The sequence below is a fragment of the Aythya ferina genome (assembly GCF_964211825.1).
Source record: "Aythya ferina genome assembly, chromosome: 6".
NCBI classification, from domain to species: domain Eukaryota; kingdom Metazoa; phylum Chordata; class Aves; order Anseriformes; family Anatidae; genus Aythya; species Aythya ferina.
This window is the reverse complement of record NC_140303.1, coordinates 9,598,302-9,616,905: the sequence shown is the minus strand read 5'-3', so window position 1 is coordinate 9,616,905 and position 18,604 is coordinate 9,598,302. Positions and strand designations below refer to the sequence as shown.

Genomic DNA, 18,604 nt, shown 5'->3' with positions numbered 1-18,604 from the left:
AAAATGTTTTATCTACTTAACTGCTTGTAGAGCTGAGGCACCTTCCTTACCTTCCACAAAAAGACTGCTGACCCTTGGCTCCTGCTAAGTGAAGGCCATTGTGTTGAACAACAATGCTAACTTACTACGGGAAAGTGATTCTGTGCAAAGGTTTTATAAAACCTTTCTCAAGGGCTGCTCAGCCTCACTTGCTGAAATGTTTTTTTCCGTGGCAAGATGAGAAGAACCCCCACATGCTTTTATGATGACCCATATTCTCACATGTGACTCAACCTTGCAGCTTTCAGTCTTTTGCCAAATGTCAGGAAAAACATGTTTGCGTAGTTCAGTACCCTGTGCAGGGGTACTGAAGAAGACATTTCCAAGAAAAGGGAATAGAGCATCAGTGGCTGAAGCCAAACTTGTAAACAGTGGCACCTGAGATTGTAATGACAGAATCTTATTTTCTTGTTGCTTTTCTGATCTCTCTTGTTTTCATATTAACAGACATTGCGTTGCTTTTGAGAATATTTGTATTTCAAAGAAGTGTCGTTCCTTGGAGGTAGAAAGCTGAAGTGCACTGCACAGTTCACATTGTCTTGGAGTAGGCCATCATTTGGCCAGTAGCTTTCTAACAGGACATCTTCCTACCAGGTTCTCTCTGCAAAGTATTGCATTACTGTTTGCAGATTACATGGAATCCTCCTGTTAGTTTTTTAATAGTATGTACAAGCATACTTCATAGATACGCAAGTGGGTGTTTGGTTTATAATAGTGGTAATAAACTGATACCTTAACAGGTTTGCGTGTTGACAGCCACTCCCTATGTCAGAGGCTATAGTTTAGTTGTAGTTTCTTCACATGCAATAACTTGGGCCCTGCAGTATTTCTCGTCTTGTAATCCAGGTGGTACCAGAGTTGGCTTGCGAAACACTGGGCTTTGTCTTTCTCTGTGACCTTCCTTTTGGTACTGTAAGTGTGCAGTTAGATTCCTCCATCAGCCTTCTCCTCACCAGGGTACAGCAAACCCAGTTTCTTCGGTCTCTCAGTGGTCTTTCGAGTCCGTTCCCCAGCCATGTTAGCAGTCCTCTGCTGGACTCTCTCCTGTCTGTTGGCAGTTCTCTCGTGATCTGTGAGAGAGGTATCTGGGATTTCTTAAGAAATTTCAAATGAGTAGAGAGGAATGATGTCTGTTCTTGACCTGTTGGCTGTCTCTTGCTCATACAGCCCAGTTCGTGGTTGGTCTGCTACAAGGGTGCAGTGCTGACTGGTGTTCAGTGTCATGTTCAGACAAACACTACAGAGTCCTGCTATCTGAACCAAGCATTTCCCAACTGTTTCGCAATTTGGCACTTCTTTGCAATGTGAATTTTCCTTCAGGTGAGAAATGTGCAAAGGATTGTGATTTCATGCCTTGAGGTTGTATGTTGTCTCCTTTCATCTGGAGGGGAGCAGAACTGTGGTGATGAGGTCCAGATGGTGTTGGGACATTGCCCTGATAACAAAACTCTCTTGGCAGCATGTTGCTTTTCTGTCTTCCAGTCACCACTTAATATTTAGGTAAGGAACATGCTTTGGGATATGTTCCTTTGGCAAAGGGAATGAAAAAACAGGGGGCTGGAATCTACTATTGAGCTGTAGTTGTCATCCTCTGTCTATGGTGCAGGATTGTCTGATTCTGGGTGGGGATCCCTGACAGTCCAGTCCAGATGCCTTCCTCAGCTTTGGGCTCCCGGTAAGCATGGATCTTATAAGAGAATGCATTGGAAGAAAAGGAAATCCCCAACTCTGTGGGCAACATTGTGTAGAGTTGCACTTGATTATATCTGGTTTTGTGGCAAATGAAGAGTTTTATAATGCAAAAATAAATGTAACTACCCCCATTACTGTGATGGAAGGTATGTGACAGAGACTGTACATTTTTTCCATGCTAAACACTAACAAGAGATCATATTCCACAGAGCCAGCTATGTCTGAAAATATCTTGTAAACATGAAATTTTCCTTTTTTAGCTGTGATCTAGCCTTCTCTTGAAGTAGTGTGCTAGGATTTACAATCTTCTGATGGCACGTTCAAGCAGCTATTGTGCTGATTATTATAAGGGAGGGGAGTAAACTCCCAGTGCTTCAGAAGACAGATATTCCCACTCTTGAGCTGACATTGTTAACATTGTGCTGTATCAAGAGCAGATCATAATGTCCAGCAAGTGTGGGATGCCCTCAGGCAGCGATAACAGCACAAGATTGGGCGCAGTGTTTCTGATTAATTCGTGGACTTTGTCTCACCTTTTGCAGGCCTTCTAATTCCTTCTGTGTTTCAGTCCCCTCTGTGCAATGCCAGTAGCAGTCCTTATCTACTTAATTTATAAACAATAGTAGTGATGCATTGCGTGTTTTTTTATGTTCTCCTAACTCATTTGTGGAAGATATTGTAGGTATATATTATTACTGCTCAATGATATTATCTGCATATTTTAAAAATGAGTACGTATATATATGTATATTTTAAAATTAGATACATATTTGGATCTCAACCATAAAACTCACCTCCAAGCACACAGAGAAAAAAAAGAACTTGATCCTTCGTTCATTCACCATGTGCCTTCCTGTTTGAATGGTGTTCGGCACCATTCCGGAACGGAACCATTCCGGAACGTGCATTCGACTCCTCCAGTGTCACCCTGATAATCCACTGGATATATCACACAGAGACTTCTCTCAGTGGCAATGAATGTCTGGCTGGCAAGGTGGCTTTAAAGAGAAGGAAAACTACATTCCAGTCCCAGACGCTCCGTTGTGTGCAGTGCCAGCTATGGCTGGTGAGTTGGGAGCTTTTACATTTGCTAAGGTACTGGGGAGGAAGAGTACTGTGGTTATCGTAAGGCTGCAAGTGTTGTGGGGGGTGAGATGCTGTTAGCAGTAGGATATTTTTAAACAGGTATTTTTGTTCTATTCTTTTTGTTCAGAAATTAGGAAAAAAATCGAGTATTTTTTTTTATTTCTGGCTTGACTTTGTCAGTTGGGTTTCTGTTGATTCAAGTGCTCTTCCTCAGTGACCTTCATCTTCTATGCCTGTGAGATGTGAAAGATGCTGTTGACACAAGCAAAGACTCAAGCTCCCTCAGCTCATATCCCAGACACCACTTTAACATGGCATGTTTGATGCTGCATATTTCTGTCTCAGTGACAAAGTGGCAGTGAAAGTTATTGCATTCATCTGAGAATGGAACAGAATGAAAGCCACAGCATACAGCACTCTGTTCCCTTTCTTCTGTGTCCTCAGTCTCTACGCTACCACCTTTGAATGCAGAGGACAGAAAAGAGGTCTGAGCACTTAAAACAAGGTTTAGAAGTACCCTCACAGAATCTAAGGCCTAAAATGAAATCAGCAGGTATGCACTGGGAAAACAGTCACAGGTCTTTATTTGCAGGAGGGATGGCTTCTGCATTCGTACCAAGAAGTCAGTTTATACACACTTAAATTGGTAGTCCTAACCTTCCCTAGTCATGCTGGTCTTGTGTTACAGTACTTTCCTTAGCTGTATTACTGCACCACAGCAATCTGGAGGACAAAGCAAACACCCAGTATTGCTCTAAACACATATCAGCGTGACTACACATCTCTTAACACCTGTGCTGCCACATCAGCACGAACTGGGGCACTGAGGTTTGAAAAGGCAGTAGTAGGGGGAAAAGATCTGGATAAATAGGTATTGTTAAAATTACAGTTCTGGGTCTTCTTACTCTCCCATTAAAATCTGCCTCATGTGGTGGCCATTGTTAGATGTGATGTGGTTCACGGCAGGTTTGTGCTGACAGCCCTTTGCCTTGTAGTGCGGAGGTGCTCAGCAGACAGTTGCTGTGCAGCAGCATGCCTTGGTGTTTCTGGCTTTGGAACTGTATGTTCATCACCGTGTTTTCTTTTCTGCTCTTTTCCTTTCCATCCCTTCCTTTTTGCTGAGGACCTCAGTACTCTTATCTCCATGTTAAAAATGCAGAGGTGCTGCTCTGGGGGAGCGTGATGATCCCTTGGTTACTGCCACTTGGAATGCGCATAGCAGAGCATCAGTGGGGTTGCTGCAGGTGTGCATGGGGGGGGGAGGACAGTCCCCTTTGGCTGTGCCTGTGCTGTCAGAAAGGGTCACCTCCCCTGGGGCTGCCACCCTGCCACTGGTGCTGATTTCCTAACCTGTGTCGGTGTCAATCAGCCAAGTGTGGGAGTCTTTCAGGAAGGAGATGGCTCCCGTTCCTCTGGCCTGGATTCATCAGGGAGCGCTAGGAGGTGTCACCCAGGTGCTAACACACAGCTCTGTGCCGGAGTGGGTGAGCACTGCAGACAGCTCGTGCTGCACACTCAGCGTGCAAAGCGGGGGGCGGTTGTCTGCTGCTCTTTCCTTCCTCACATCTCATTGCCTTCGGCCTGCAGTCTGAGTTGTTTGCTGAAAGCCGGGACCGGGCAGGAGGAGCACATCTCCGCATGGGGATGTATGGAAGTGAAGTAAGGCAGCAGACGGAGCCAGGAAAGCCTCAGAGCTCCTGGCTGCTGCCATCTACTGTAGAAACTTGCCCTGGCTGCCCTCCGGCCACTGGCACTGCAAATCTGAATGTGCATTTGTGGTGTGCGCCATCTAAATAACAGCTCTGTTGGGTGAAGTACAGAAATAATTCCCCAGAGCAGCTGGTAAGAAATCATGGCTATAAGTCTATCAGGGAATTACAGTTTAATCGCAGCCTATAGTAGAAAGACTGCACTACAGTTTGGTATTTTACATGAAAGCCTGCTATTGAAAAAATGTTACCCCCCACTTCAACAGATCTTTACCGCCAACTGCAAGCACTTTCAGCTCTGTTTAGCTGGCAGAGTTCATTGTTGACAGACTAAGAACTGGAATTAAAATGTGTGACAGTGCATTAAGGAAACACACTAAAGGGGATTTAAAAACCCGTCAAAGAGAAGCAGAGGGGGGCGGGAGAGGGGAGAGCAGGCAGCCCGGCAGCTGAATGGCTGCTTGGGAGCTGGGGGCAGCCGTGGCGGGGAAGAGGTGAAGGGAGCGTGCTTTTTCCCTTTGGAAAAATGTTTTCAAACCAGCTAGCAAGCGTCAGTGGTATACTTCTGCCAGCCAGCCAGCAAATAGCTTGAGCAAAGGATGGGGACAGAGCAGCTCAGGTGGCTTTGACAAGCATTGTGAGAACTGGCTGCTCTTTCTGTTCCCCTAATAGCTGACGTGATTGCTTCTGCCACTCATCCCAAAAAGCTAATGGCACCCCTGAGGATGCCTCCCCACTGCACAGTGGCATTTACCATGGTCGCAATTAGAACCGGGGCAAGGGGAGAAGAAGAGGCCCCTGGAAATGAATTAAGTCCTGATCCGTTACCTTTCCTATTGACTTGTTCAGCCTTGAAATTCTGTTTCAATGTTTGTTTGTGAATAGCAGCTCAAAACATAAATTAAGACGTGAACTGGAAATGGGCCTCTCTCAGTGAATGGGCTTCCTTGTCTGAAATGGCAGGGTGTTAATGCCCGTGCTAGGCATTAGCCTGGCGTGCCTTCACAGTAGCTGTGTGACGCTGCTAGAAAAGGGAGACAGGGCCTTGGAAGGTCCCCTGGACAGTCACGAGGAAAACCAGTACTCTTCATCAAGCTGAAAACTGCTTCTGAGTCCTCAGATGGTAAATACAAAGTAAGAAAGAAAACGTGCTTTACAAGAGAAGGATGAAAAGAAAGTCTACGATAAAGATACATAACTGTAACTGTTGTATTTAATAAATGCAGTTATGAATGTATCTTTGGAAGGTTCTCTTCTGCAATTTTTTTGCTATTGCTGAAAAAAATAGGAACTGCTTGTAACTATATCTTAACAGCATTTTTCTATTGATATCTTGGGCTCCAGGATTTCAGAAATAGTCTCCCAAGGTCTGTTCCATGCCAGCTTTCACAGTGACTGCGTGTTTGTGAACAGTGTCTCTAGATATTGTGGAAGAGAGTGTCTGTGGAAAGAGGTCTGAAATACAGCCAGGCTGACAGGGACAGCTCAAGGCCAGAAGACTGGTTTTTCTTTGTTGTGGTTGGTTGGTTGGTTTTAAATTGCTTCTTTCCAAGTGTGGTGGTCTCTCTGTACAAGCTATTGCTTTTTATGCAGTAAGTGTCTGTACTAACTTCATCATCAACTGCATGTTCCATGAAAAGTATTGTCCAGAAATCGGTCTGGGCTGCAGAATTTTATTTTCTGTCCAACTGGGGACGGGTTTTGTTCCATAGTTTTGATTGGCATTGCATCCATGCTGGAATTGCACTCAAATAGGCTCTGTTGGAGTCTTGGGTCTGATTGGCCTCTTGATCACATAATTACTACTAATTAGGATCAGGAAGGAGAGTAACACTCCAGGCAGGAGGTAGTCAGCCCTAGCCCTCACATCTGTGTACAAACTGTTTATGTTTTTTGTTGTTATTGTTTTTGTTAGAAAACATCCCTTTCATGGCATGCTTTACTGGCAGATCCAACTGTAGTCCTACCAGACCAAGCTCTTGGCCAGCTTGACTGCAGCCAGCCTATGCTCCTGAGCCTTGCTGTTCAGCTGTGCCTGAGGCCAGAAATGAAACCCAGACCAAGAGATGCTGCTTTATGCACTGGGGACGTCTACCTGGGCTTTATGCAGAAGCAGAAACGACGTCTGATTTGGCTCCACCTCATGAAGCCAAAGGAAGGACCTATGGTAACTGTTAGAAGAGTGTAGGATTTGGGGGCTGTTGTCCTCATGCCCAGTAGGGATTCAAGTTTCATTTTGCCCACGTTCCTCAGGTGTTTGCCAAAGGGGTAGGGGCTGAGTACAGAGGCCAAATTCAATTCACATCACCAGCAAAGATGCCAAAAGCCATGAAGATGCTCATTCCTCATGCAGCAATTTCCATTAATGGTTTTGGTCACTGGTGATACAGTCAAGCTTGAATGATGATTTTCATATAAGTGGTAAAGCCCTGTGGCAAAATCTGCTGTGGACTTGTCAGCAAGTATCCAGTAGCAATGCAGAATTTGAGATTTTTTATTTTCAAGTATTGATCTGTCAAAGCTGAACCTGATAATTATGCAGCATTTGAAGGTCATTGTGACAGCGCATTATGCGTTTTCTCAGCTGCTCTCTAGCTTTTTCACTTTACTCACTTTAATCCAAAGGCCACAGGAGTTAAAAAGTCTTTTCAGTGATGTCAGATCAGGTTCTCAAGAGCTTTTCTGTGTCACAGTAAACATTTCATAGTTGTTTGGGGATGTTTTAGTGCATATATATGAGAAAATAATTATTCAGGGAGTTATTTGGAATGGTCACTGTTGCTCCAGATACTGCTGCTAGGACCAGTTGATCAGGAAAGATGAATGTATGCCAGAAGCTTTTTCCCTTCTGTCAGCTGAAGAAAACTGTAATGCTTCCAGTAACATTAGCTTGCTAGCTCATTCGGCAGGTCGGCTGAACATGGTGTAATGAGGGTATAAGCAAAGAAAGCGTCCTGGTACAAGCAGTTGTTAGTTATAAAAAGTAATGAACTTCAGATAGTAGAACAAAATTTTATTTCTTTTAAGATCAGAGTTTTTCTCTGACACTGGTTTTGCTTTAATTTATTATTTGATTTTGCTTAATTTTTTATTATTATGAATGTGCATGTCAGGTGTTCTTGCTGTCCTCTTTGCTTCTGCTGGTATGCTTTTAAAGTAGTCAAGAGTAAGCAGAATAAAAACAGCCATTCACAAGATCCCTTGAGGATCTTATGTATTTGTCCATTTCCCAGTGTTGGAGGACTTGATGGTGGCTGGAAGCAAATAAATTTGAGTCAGGTGTAACTCTCAGCAAGAAGGTTGCAGGGCTGGATTAGGAATGGACACACAAAGCATTTCAGTTTGTATCTTTGTCTTGTGGGGTTGCATGTTAGTTATCTGTGGTCATTTGTGTTTCCTTTTGGAAGATTCAGAGGCCAGTGTTAGTGGAAATCTAGACATAGAGGAATTGTTGAACTTCAGTGTAACATTGTGTTTGTTTGTGTTGTGTTTTTTTTTTTTTCTTCTTTTTTCCCCACATTATCTTCTTTTAGCTAATTTTCACCACTTTGAAATGTGAAGTATCATGGTGTTTATGCCACTTACTGTCAAAAATAAATTAAAAAAAAAAAAGTCCAGCTTTTCACATGTTTTTAGATCTGTGTAGTGCATCCATCCACATCAGCTTAAGCTTCCTGAATTTCCTAGTTTGCAAGCAAACTTGTTTTCTCTGAGCTACCAATTATGTATGTGCTTTACTTTAAATATTCCATTTTGAAAATATGGACCTGCGGTTTCTATGTTATGGCGCTTGTCTTATGCTTCGTTTTTGGATCCAAAAGCATTTAGGTTAAAATACTCATAATCAAGTCTGTTCATACCTATGACAATCCCATCCACCTGAGATGTGCAGCTTATCTGTATTATTGTAGATGTGGTCTGCAAGTGGTGGGTTTATTGGTTCGTCTCCCGTTGTGAAAGTACCCAAAGAAACTAGCCCAAACTAGAAATGAGTCCAAGTTCAGATCTTCATCAAAACTTTCCCCACGTTGAAGAGTTGTTTGGAATTCGAATCCCGATTCATGCTCATTATAGAAATAGGTCTTTTCCACACCATTCGGAGCTGACATTTCCCTGAACTTTGTCAAATTAAGGTATGGGGATGTAGTTTGAACTCATTGTTAGGACAGCTTTAAGGGCTTCGTTCTTCTCCAGGCAGATGTGATGCACTTAATTTGAGAGGGTTTAGAGCAACATAAGAATGGTTTGGCAGAGTGAAAAATGAAGTTCCTACTAAATAAAATGTGTGGATATTTACCAGAATCTTACTTTAGCAGCTGACTTGTCCGGTTTGTATTTTATAGCTTTGCGTTAAGATTTGTATTTATAGTGTCATTATGTATAAAGTCGTCCATAGAGAATTTTTTTTCTTTCTCATAATTAAAACAGTAGAAATTAATGATGAACTGGGGAAGCTTGCTGTTTCTGCAGTAATGAACTACTTTGAATGGGTAAGAAAAAAATGCTAATACAGTGATTATTTTGGTCTGAAACAAGTCATGTCAAAAAAGATAAAAGTATTACAACTGCATTAGACATATTTAAAACAAATAAACAAACAGAACAGCAAACACATTGCAACTGTGGAAGTTGTGTGGCTTTGATTCCAACACTCAGCTAATTACAGCAGAAAATACAACGATTAGTTTCACAGTGGCAATCATTTAAAATGACCTTACCTGACATCCTTCGAAAACCGAAGGTGCTGCCCTTGTAAATTCACCTCCTTCTGCCTCCCTTCCCATCTTCTGCCTTCTTTCTTTTCACCTAGGAACTTGTAACCAGATGTTACAGTCTATCCTGCTGGCTGTTACTGAAAAACATTCCTGTAGCCAAATGAGTTCTGCCAAAACCACTGAACTTTTCCCCACCCCAGCCCTTCATTTGCCGTTTGTTGTTTCGCTTTCCCTGTCTCCGAAGGGACTGATGCACCTTGCAGGATAAGCAGGTGCAGGGCTGCCCACAGTAGAAAATACAGCCGTATGGCAGGACCCGCAGGAGGCTAGGCACTCAAGGTAGGAGAATAAATGAAGCTGGCAGAAAAGAACTATGATTACCCCACTTGTGTCGTCAGAACTAGAAATAGCAGTTGACTGTGAAGTTTGGGTTTGCATTTGAGAAATCCCACACCCTTTGGCAGCTCGGGCAGTTCGTATGCACGTGTTTCTCCTATTGGTCTCTGAGAAACATTTGTGACCCCTCCGCCAAGAACGGTGTTTCTCATTGTGTCATGGTGCCTCATAACCTCGGGGACATGCAAAGACTGAACACTAGTAATTAGTGACGTACACCAATCGAGATCTCTTGTGTTTTCTCCACGAGTATAGTGGAGAGAGATGTTCAAGTTTTTCCTAATGAGTTTTACTTGATTTTGGGAATATATGGAAAGGCCCTCCTGCCCTGGAGATAGTCCCTGGCTTCTTCCAGTCTTGAATTCAGTGCAGAAGCAGTCATCCTCAGGTTTTCCCTTTGATTCATGCTAGAAGTCTTTGTTCGAACTTTCTTTGTCCTTCTGAGTGTCATCCTGTAGCATCCCTACTGTCCTGTGGAAAGCCAGCTGGAGTTCAGGCAGTTCCATGACTCCACGGCTATTTTTGACCCTGCAGGAAACATTTGAGCATCCTGGCTCTGCTCCTCATGGTGGCCTCTGTTGTTTCAGCCGTCTGATCCATTCAGCGGGCTGAACCCCTTCTCACACTCATACTGAACGAAAGCTGTTTTCTGTGCTGCTTCATGCGGCTCCTGGGATAGTATTACCATTCTCCTTTCCTCACTTAATACACTCCTAAGAACTGTGCAAAACCAACTTCTTTCTCAAAATGCACACAACGTGATGCTTCCAAAACATTTAGCGTTTGCTGGGTCTGCTGCTCATTGTGATTTACCTGTTGTTTGTCCAACACATACCAAGTCTCAGCTATTTGCATGTTGAAATGTAAACAAATGTGTTAGTATTGGCCTGGGATTATATTCTCATTGTCGGAAAAAGGCTGCTAGGCTAGGAGATAGAAACTGGAAATGGATAGCATGAATACTGCAGTATGAATTATAACAGGTTTAAAAGATGGACTAAACTTCTGGATCTTTCAAGAAGTTTGAGAGTCAGTCATTTGGGGAGTGTCTTTATCTGTGTATGTCAGCTTGCTCATCCACCCTCTTGCCAATGGTTGTGTCATACACCACCGTTCGTCAAGATATTCTGAGGCCTCTAGCCAGTCATGCTGAGATTTTCTGCTTTCTTTTAAAGTAAAATCAATCATCGGATGAGCCTGCAAACAGGGTGAAAGTATGCCCTGAAGTCTTGTAGGCCAAAGGGCAAATAAGAACAGAACCCCCAAAGTACTTCCAATACCAGGATTTTGGAAGTGTAAACATTGATTTTTTTTTTAGAGGCTCTGACCCTTGGTTTTTAAGGTCGGCAGTGTTGTGTCTGTTACGTTGGCTGTAATTACCCAGCACAGCGAGATGTGAAACTTACCTAAATAAGTGTGTTGCTCAACCTCCTGCAGTACTGAGGGACTTCATTCTTTGAAGGCCTCACTGCTGGGGATTTACAGCACTGCTGCACTTAGTGAAAGGATCGGGGAGCTGTTCCTGGCAGAACAGAACAAGACAACAGAAAAACAGTAGATGCTGCCCAAGTTCACAGGCCTGGACCTGCCAGAGATTTTCTGGTCCAGTCTGTGACACACAGATGCTCCAGCATGGTCTCTCCTGAACAGCAGTTCACAGTTGAGATGAAGCAATGGAAGTTACCAGAGCCATGTGATGTATGTCAGCCATAAAATAAGACCCCAAGTGTATGTATATAGCTCAGACTTTTTCCCTCTTGGGACAGGACTTGATGGTTATTGTAAATCTCTTTTAAAAGGACTGAAGGGAAAATGTTTTCCATTAAAAGAAAGGAAGGTCTGAGGGCTTGAGTTTTCTTAAAACTTTCTGGGCTTAGCATGGTTTTCTATGGAAATTAGCCTCATTGCAATCTCAATATCTGTCTTCAGTTTCCCTTGCAATAACTTTTCAAAATGTTGTTTGAATTTATTCAGATTTGACAAGGGAGAAAAGGTCTCAAAGATATTATCTTTGTATGAGTTTCATAAAAATAGGTATCTAGATAGATGAGACTGTGATTAGTACTCCCGCTAAAAGAAAGACACACTGTAGGCTCAACCACATTATTAAACAGCTGAGAGTCCAGGTGGGGGACTGCCATGGAAAACCTGCCTCCAGGTGGTCTCAGACTCCCACCTGCTCCTTCTTCCACTTCTTTCCCTACCCAGGTTGCCCAGTGGTAAGAGCAGCGGAGCTGAATGAACTTTTGCCTCTCTGTTAGAGGAGGATACCAGAGCACCTGCAGCATCGATGTGACGTATCAGGACCTTTAGACAGGCCTCACTTTAAGAAGTCTGTCTAATTCTCCCAAAACTGACTGCTCCCAAGCCTACTAACATTCACAAGGGGCTTTGAGCTGGCTTTGGAAGAGGCTTTTAAGGAGGACTAAATATGCAATAAGCTTCATGAAGCCTTTCTGTGGTCTGGGGATGTTACCATGCTGCAGGGCATAAGGTCTGCAGCTCGTATCCCCTCTGCAATCTGGCAGACAGTGCAGAAAGGCACAAGTCAGTGGGAACCGTGACCGTCAGGCAAGACTGTGCAGTGCAATAGGGCACTGTAAAGGACTTCCTGGCTTGATCCAGCAGCAGGGGCCTGTCTGGCTGCCGTGGTGTATCCAGGCTAAGAAGACCTGGGCTCCTTCTGTACCTACACACTGTATGAGGCTAAACCAGCTGCACTGCATCCAGCCTTGGCTTTCCTAAGTTGCATGGCCCACCCGGTCCTTTCAGCTTTAGAGTTCATAACTGGAAGCAGTGCGTGGTTGTATCTTTGTGCTCCTGAACATACACTGTCCATGTGGAATGCCACCACATAAGGGACTATACCTTGTTATCGTACAGCAACAGCTTGGACAGCGTGGGTGAGGATGACAAATTGCCTCATAAAGGGCAAAGTTTTTCAGGAAAACTACCCTGAAAAAAAGCACTCCCTGACCCCATTGCTAGTATCTCTGTAGCTGTCCTTTGATGTCATTAACAACTGAAAGGAAAGAGGGGTCAGTGTCCTGTGGAGAGTTGGGTGCTGGCCTGCAGCTCCCCAGAGTAGGTACACCGAGCCCTAGCTTTAGTCTAGGTAAGTGTATGTAAATAGGGTTGTATTTTTTTCTTCCAGTAGAACTTCATGGAATTTGTGATCAACGAGGCCCCCTGGAGCTCTTAAGAAAAGCAGTTTTATGAGCAGTAGAGCTGCTGAGAGCTGGTTGCCTATGATTTATGGCTCATGATTAGGTTATCTGGAATTTAATATGTTCCTAGTGCTAGTTAAAGTATCCCCAATAATGTCTCTCTCTTACATGGAGTCTCAAGTGCCCGAGAAAGACTGCAATCGCAATAGCAGGAAAACTGTTGCAGTCTTTCTTCTCTCCTTGCTTATCTGCTTTCAGGAAACTCATAAGAATGCAAAACTTTTGAAACGAGTGTCATGCCAAATCAGGCTGAAAAACATCGAAAGCATCAAAAATTCCTGCAGAGGGACAGAGAGAGGCACACACATCGTGATGGCACCAGTCTGATTCCTCAGAGAATCAAACTAAAAGTAGATCAAATGGGGAAAAAATTGTAAATACCAATTCACGTGAAAATGGATAGCGGTCATTTCTGAGCTCTGAGAGAAATCCAGCCGCTGCATTCCATCCCAACCCATTGCTGTGACTCTCAGCAGATGTAGCGGGGATTTGGGGAAGTTGTTGGTACCATTCATTCTATGTGTTTGGCTAGAAATTATTAAATGAGTCATAATTATTACTAGGGTCTGGGACTGGAGGTGCATGTATGACCTGTGCTATGCGCACTGATGTGTTGAAAGTGATTTTTCTTAGTGGTGCAATTTGGAGGGCTCCTATGAGTTTTCTAGAGAGGCAGAGCCTGAATCATATGTAGATGAGTTTTAATAATAATCTTACGTGCAAGGAGGCAGATGATAGGTGTGCATATGTGGTTCCAGGCGTTCTCAGTGCCTCTAGAAAAGAAGCTCTCACAATCACAATCCGTGGCACCTGGTGACTGCGCAGCATTTATTGATGTGATTTTTTAATGCTTTCCTCAGTGATAGATGAATTTTCCTTGCCATGTGTCTAAAGAATCCTTAGCATAAAGAGCTTTTCTAAGGTGTTTCTGTTCGAGAGTCATGTTGCGCCTTTGCCTCTGTTTTAATCAATGTGTTTCTGTCAAGATACAGAAACATTTTAAGCCTGGTGCCAGTTAGTTTTAATTGAAGAGGAAAAAATAAACCAGCATGATTGGGTCCTTGGGGAAATGGTGAGTTTCTACAGGCAAGCCTTCAAAACGCCCAGACAGTTAGAGAGAGAGAGGGAGGAAACTGAGGGGAGCAGCCAAGAGGCAGAGGTATGGCAGAAAAATTGGAGCCAGGAGAGATGTGGAAACTGCCCAGAGATTTCCTATGTATTTGGATCTGATGCAAATGAAACAAAATCAACAGGAGTGTTTTTTACTCACTGCAATAATTTTATTGTAAGCGAAGCCGTTCTTATGAATCTGCTCATTTCAGTAGTAAGAAAATAGTTAACGAAGAATCTTCGCGTAAAATGCCTGGCGGTATGGCAGATCGGCAGTGCAGGAGTCCAAGCATGGAAATGCTGCTGCAGAACCGCAGGAGGAGCAGGGACAGCTTGTTAGGCTGGGTGTTAGCAGCTGGTCCCACAAGGTCTTGGTGACAGAAGCTGATTCCTGTTAAAAGGCCTTTGACTGCTTGAGGATACACAGACTCTGCAGGCAGGTCTAGCAGTTTGTCATCGTAATCATACACAAATTCTTGGCTGTGGTTTAGAACGAGTGGCAAAAAGGTACAGATTTACTGCTGGGGAGAAAGGTCAAATAGGAGTTTTTGCAGTCTTCTCAGAATTTGGGACTCTAGAGGTCCCCAGGGGAGGGAGATTTCCTCTGCTTCCCCGGTGAATTACTTTGGTAGTGGTTAAAAACCACTTTGATACAGTTGGCAGGTTCTAGCTTGGTGCTGCACAGTGGGAACAGCACCGGCCCAGGGCTTGAACCTGCCTCTGTTGCAATAAAAGGCAAAGCTCCCTTTTAAGTTCAGTGAACCAGGAGCTGAGTCTTGAGACACTAGGGACGTTAGCATCAGTGGAAATGCACCTGCTCTCATTTCGCTTCGTTCTACTCAGGTCACCTGCTTCAGCTCAGCAGCTCTCACATTTCCAATGTATTCACCCACCCACGTGCTGAAATCTGGAGATGTCAAAGCCATGAGTCTGTCTTCTTTCTTTCTGAATACATCATGGCATCCATGATTTCTGAGACAGCTTGACAAAAATGGAGCTTTACCTGAAGTACTTGCTGTAGCCAGGAAGTGTACAGAGATCAACTGAAGGAGCCAGTTCTCACTCCTGAGAAGTTTCTCAAATTTGGGAACTGAAATCTGTAGTGCTGGGTTTCACCGTAAAAGGGAATGGCTTTTGAAAGCCTGAGTCAAACCGCATTTATGTATTTCTGGGATGTAGGCAAAAAGGATAACCAGTTTTGTTTTGAAGACTTTATGAAGGCTTTTTTTTTAGGCTTTTACAAGTTAAGAAGTATTTTCTCACCTGCGTAGGATCATGGTCTCCTGGTAAAGCTGTAGACCAGACCCACTTTACAGAAGCAACTGTACAGCACAGAACAAACATTTCTGCAGTCCGTGCTCTGTGCTTCCCCGTGTCACGCCGTATTTCTAAAGCACAGAAGTAGGTTTCACTTAGTGTGAGTGAGGTATGCCTGCCGTACTGTAAGGGCTTCTCTAACCTTGCTTTGGATGCTTTATCCCCACACATTCATGGAGGGGGTGTTACCGCGTAGGGAGTGCTGAGCTGCCATGGTGCAGGTAAGCAGGGAAGGGGCAGTGCTCGGCTCTAGCTTCCTTCCCAAGTGCAAAGTCACTGTGCCTTGCTTTGGTAAGCACAAGGAGGATATGGCCATTTCATATAGCTCTTGATAAATTATCTGTTACAAACATCTTCCCCAGCATCCTGAAGTGAAAAGTGACAAGCCGTATTTAATGATTAACCCCCCCGCACTGTAAAGGATGCTCAGGCTGAGCGCACGTAGCTCACGGGGCACAGTGGCAGTTTGACTCACGCTCTGTGGGCTCTCATTGTCAACACAGCGATGCTGCGAAGCATTAATAATAATGTGACGTTTTAGCTGGGGGCAAATACCTGTCTCTCAAAACCAAATTTCTGTCTTCCACCCACCCCACTCTAGCATTCATCTGGATTTATTGAATAATATTAATCGATTATTTAGCAGTTTTCTCCAGCCATTATCAGCTAGCACACTCTGTTTATGTAGCTGGCCTCTCCAGTTCTGTCAGCTGTCATAAGCTTCTCAATTAGAAAAGAAAAAAAAAAAAAGTATGAAATAGGTAACTATGGTTACCTGTGATGTGGGTTTTTAAGAAGTGCTCAGAAACCCAGTGGCAACAGAGTTTGGAAGTTCAAAGCTTTAATTTATTCAAGAACTCACTTGAATCAGAGTATCAAAAGCATCTGCAATAAATTCAGACCATTTTCTTTTGTAAAACAATATTGGGATCCTAAGCAGAAGCCATCATATAGAGTAGTCTGACTGTTCTCACGTGAGAAGAAAATGGTATCAGCAGAGGGTAAACATGCCCCGGTCCAGTTTTCTTCCTGAAGAGCCCGGCAGCCCTTGCAGGGGAATAGCTTGTGAAGACGGTGGTTTCCTCTAGAAGCAGCCCTTCCCTTCTATTGGGTGCCTGCTTATGCAGAAATGATGCCTTCAGAAGTGGTCATACAAAGCCCTTGCAGCAGGATGTGCTTCAGGGGCATCTCTCAAGCAAAGGAGCCAGCCTCAGAAATTCAGCCCCAACTATGCTGTGTCTGCAAAGGGGAAAAAAAAATCAGTAGGGCTTAATGAGAAAAAAAAAAGGTTAAAAAATCCCCCTCTCGGGTATTCCAGCGGCATTGGTGGAATTATGTGCATATTTGCTTTGTGCAAAGCTGGGAGCTGCTGTGTGCTCCTGTTGCAGGATTTTCATCTGAACACACAAGGTAGCAGCGTTCCCTGTGTGCTCAGTGGGCACTGCCCAAGAGATGGGGAAAATAAGTAGTTCAGCTGTCCAAAAATGTCTCATCTGAATGGGCAGAGTACATGGAGTGTAGGAAAGACCTGTTCTGTCACATATTTATTACCATAACATGCAGCTTAAGGTGAGTGCTGGAAGATGTTGCATCCAAATGATACTGTCATTCCATCAGTGCACTTCCAGTGCGAAATGATTACCTGATACTGGGTTAGTGCTTGTTTCCCAAAAACCTGTCTGCAAAAGGTGGGCTCGTAAATAAGAGAAGGTAGGTGTTGGACTAGGGGTTCCCAAGACCTAGGAGCAGTCCCAGGCAGCGTTCCCTGTGTGCTCAGTGGGCACTGCCCAAGAGATGGGGAAAATAAGTAGTTCAGCTGTCCAAAAATGTCTCATCTGAATGGGCAGAGTACATGGAGTGTAGGAAAGACCTGTTCTGTCACATATTTATTACCATAACATGCAGCTTAAGGTGAGTGCTGGAAGATGTTGCATCCAAATGATACTGTCATTCCATCAGTGCACTTCCAGTGCGAAATGATTACCTGATACTGGGTTAGTGCTTGTTTCCCAAAAACCTGTCTGCAAAAGGTGGGCTCGTAAATAAGAGAAGGTAGGTGTTGGACTAGGGGTTCCCAAGACCTAGGAGCAGTCCCAGGCTGTGTCTCATTAAGCTGTTCGGTCTTTCACCTTCTAAAACCTTGTTTATAAAGGTTGTGTTTATTTATTATACTACTGCGTTTATGTACACAGTTTATAATTAGAAGCTCATCTCAAGGAAGCAGGAAAAAGCTCGTACTCTGCTTATGTGTTGCTCTTTGCTGTACAGGGCCCCTGGGCTGGGCTGGCACTGCTGGTTTCATTACAAGTTGCTCTGTATTTTGTGCCCTGTGTGCTACCGCTGCACACACTGGGCTGTGAAGGAGTAGCAGAGTTAGGGGCCTGACTGTTGGAAACCAGTGACAGGAGTGCCTTTCTCCAGCCCCTGCCCAGATGCTTTTAAGCCCAGGCAAATTCCATCCTTCGCTGTAATTAAGCACTGAGCAGGTGGCAAGGAGTAGTCCTCAGGTTGCTGGAAAAGAAGTCAGAGAGCTGAATGTGTCAGGTACTCTCGGATCCCACGAGTGACCTCCAGGAATTACAAGGTGCAGTTAGCCCTCCGTTAGGTGCTTGCTGGATCTCTGTGCTGCTGACTGTGCTTTGTCACAACCATTAGCTAGAAAGCCAGCACGGTATCTCTCAAGACTAAATGCTTGCCCCAAGTCTGCCTGTTTAACCAGCTTGAAACACATCACCAATAGTTTATTAGGGGTGCATAAAGCTGAGAATATCGCAGGGCGCAGCAGTGCAAGGTCACAGTCCTCGCCGTGCTGTCTGAAGCACTGCCGAGTTTCTGATGTGTTTGCGTGGTGGCTGCATTCTTTCTGAAACTGAGAGAAGGCTGGGCTTGTACTGGTTAATCTGGAGGCTCCTTATTAATAGGCTGCACACTTCATTGATTTTTAATTAATTTCTGAAGAGACACAAAGGATAAGTGCTGCAGCCCACAGACATCTCTGTACTTATTGCACTACACATCTCTATTGATCGCCTGCCTAAGGAGCAGAAGTAATCCATTCTCCACTTTCTTGGAGAGAGTGAACGCACTACACAATATACTCTCCCGACTGTAATTGTATTGGCAGGAGGGCAGCGTAGGGGTGGGAAAGGCGTTGTTCCGGATGCTGCCAACTCTCCAAGCTCAGTCTGTCTGCTGCTTCAGAGCAAGAAGCTGGAGCTCAGCTAGCCCTAGCATTGGGGCCAAGAGAGAACAGCAGTCGGAAACTCTTTGAAACCATTAATGCCCTGATACCTCTCCCTTTGGCTGCCCCTTT

The 18,604-nt window shown here is 44.2% G+C and overlaps 2 protein-coding genes across 8 annotated transcripts in view; one reads left to right on the top strand and one right to left on the bottom strand.

The window, feature by feature from the left end:
* ERBB4 (erb-b2 receptor tyrosine kinase 4) overlaps positions 1-18,604 on the top strand; it is a 590,714-nt gene that overhangs the window by 527,906 nt on the left and 44,204 nt on the right. The window lies entirely within an intron of this gene.
* Positions 16,198-18,604, bottom strand: part of LOC311439266 (uncharacterized protein) — a 218,497-nt gene continuing 216,090 nt past the window's right edge. Inside the window, exon 5 of the mRNA XM_084524759.1 lies at positions 16,198-16,530. Coding sequence (XP_084380885.1) covers positions 16,470-16,530 — 61 coding nt within the window. The 3' untranslated portion in view covers positions 16,198-16,469. The remainder of the gene's footprint in view (positions 16,531-18,604) is intronic.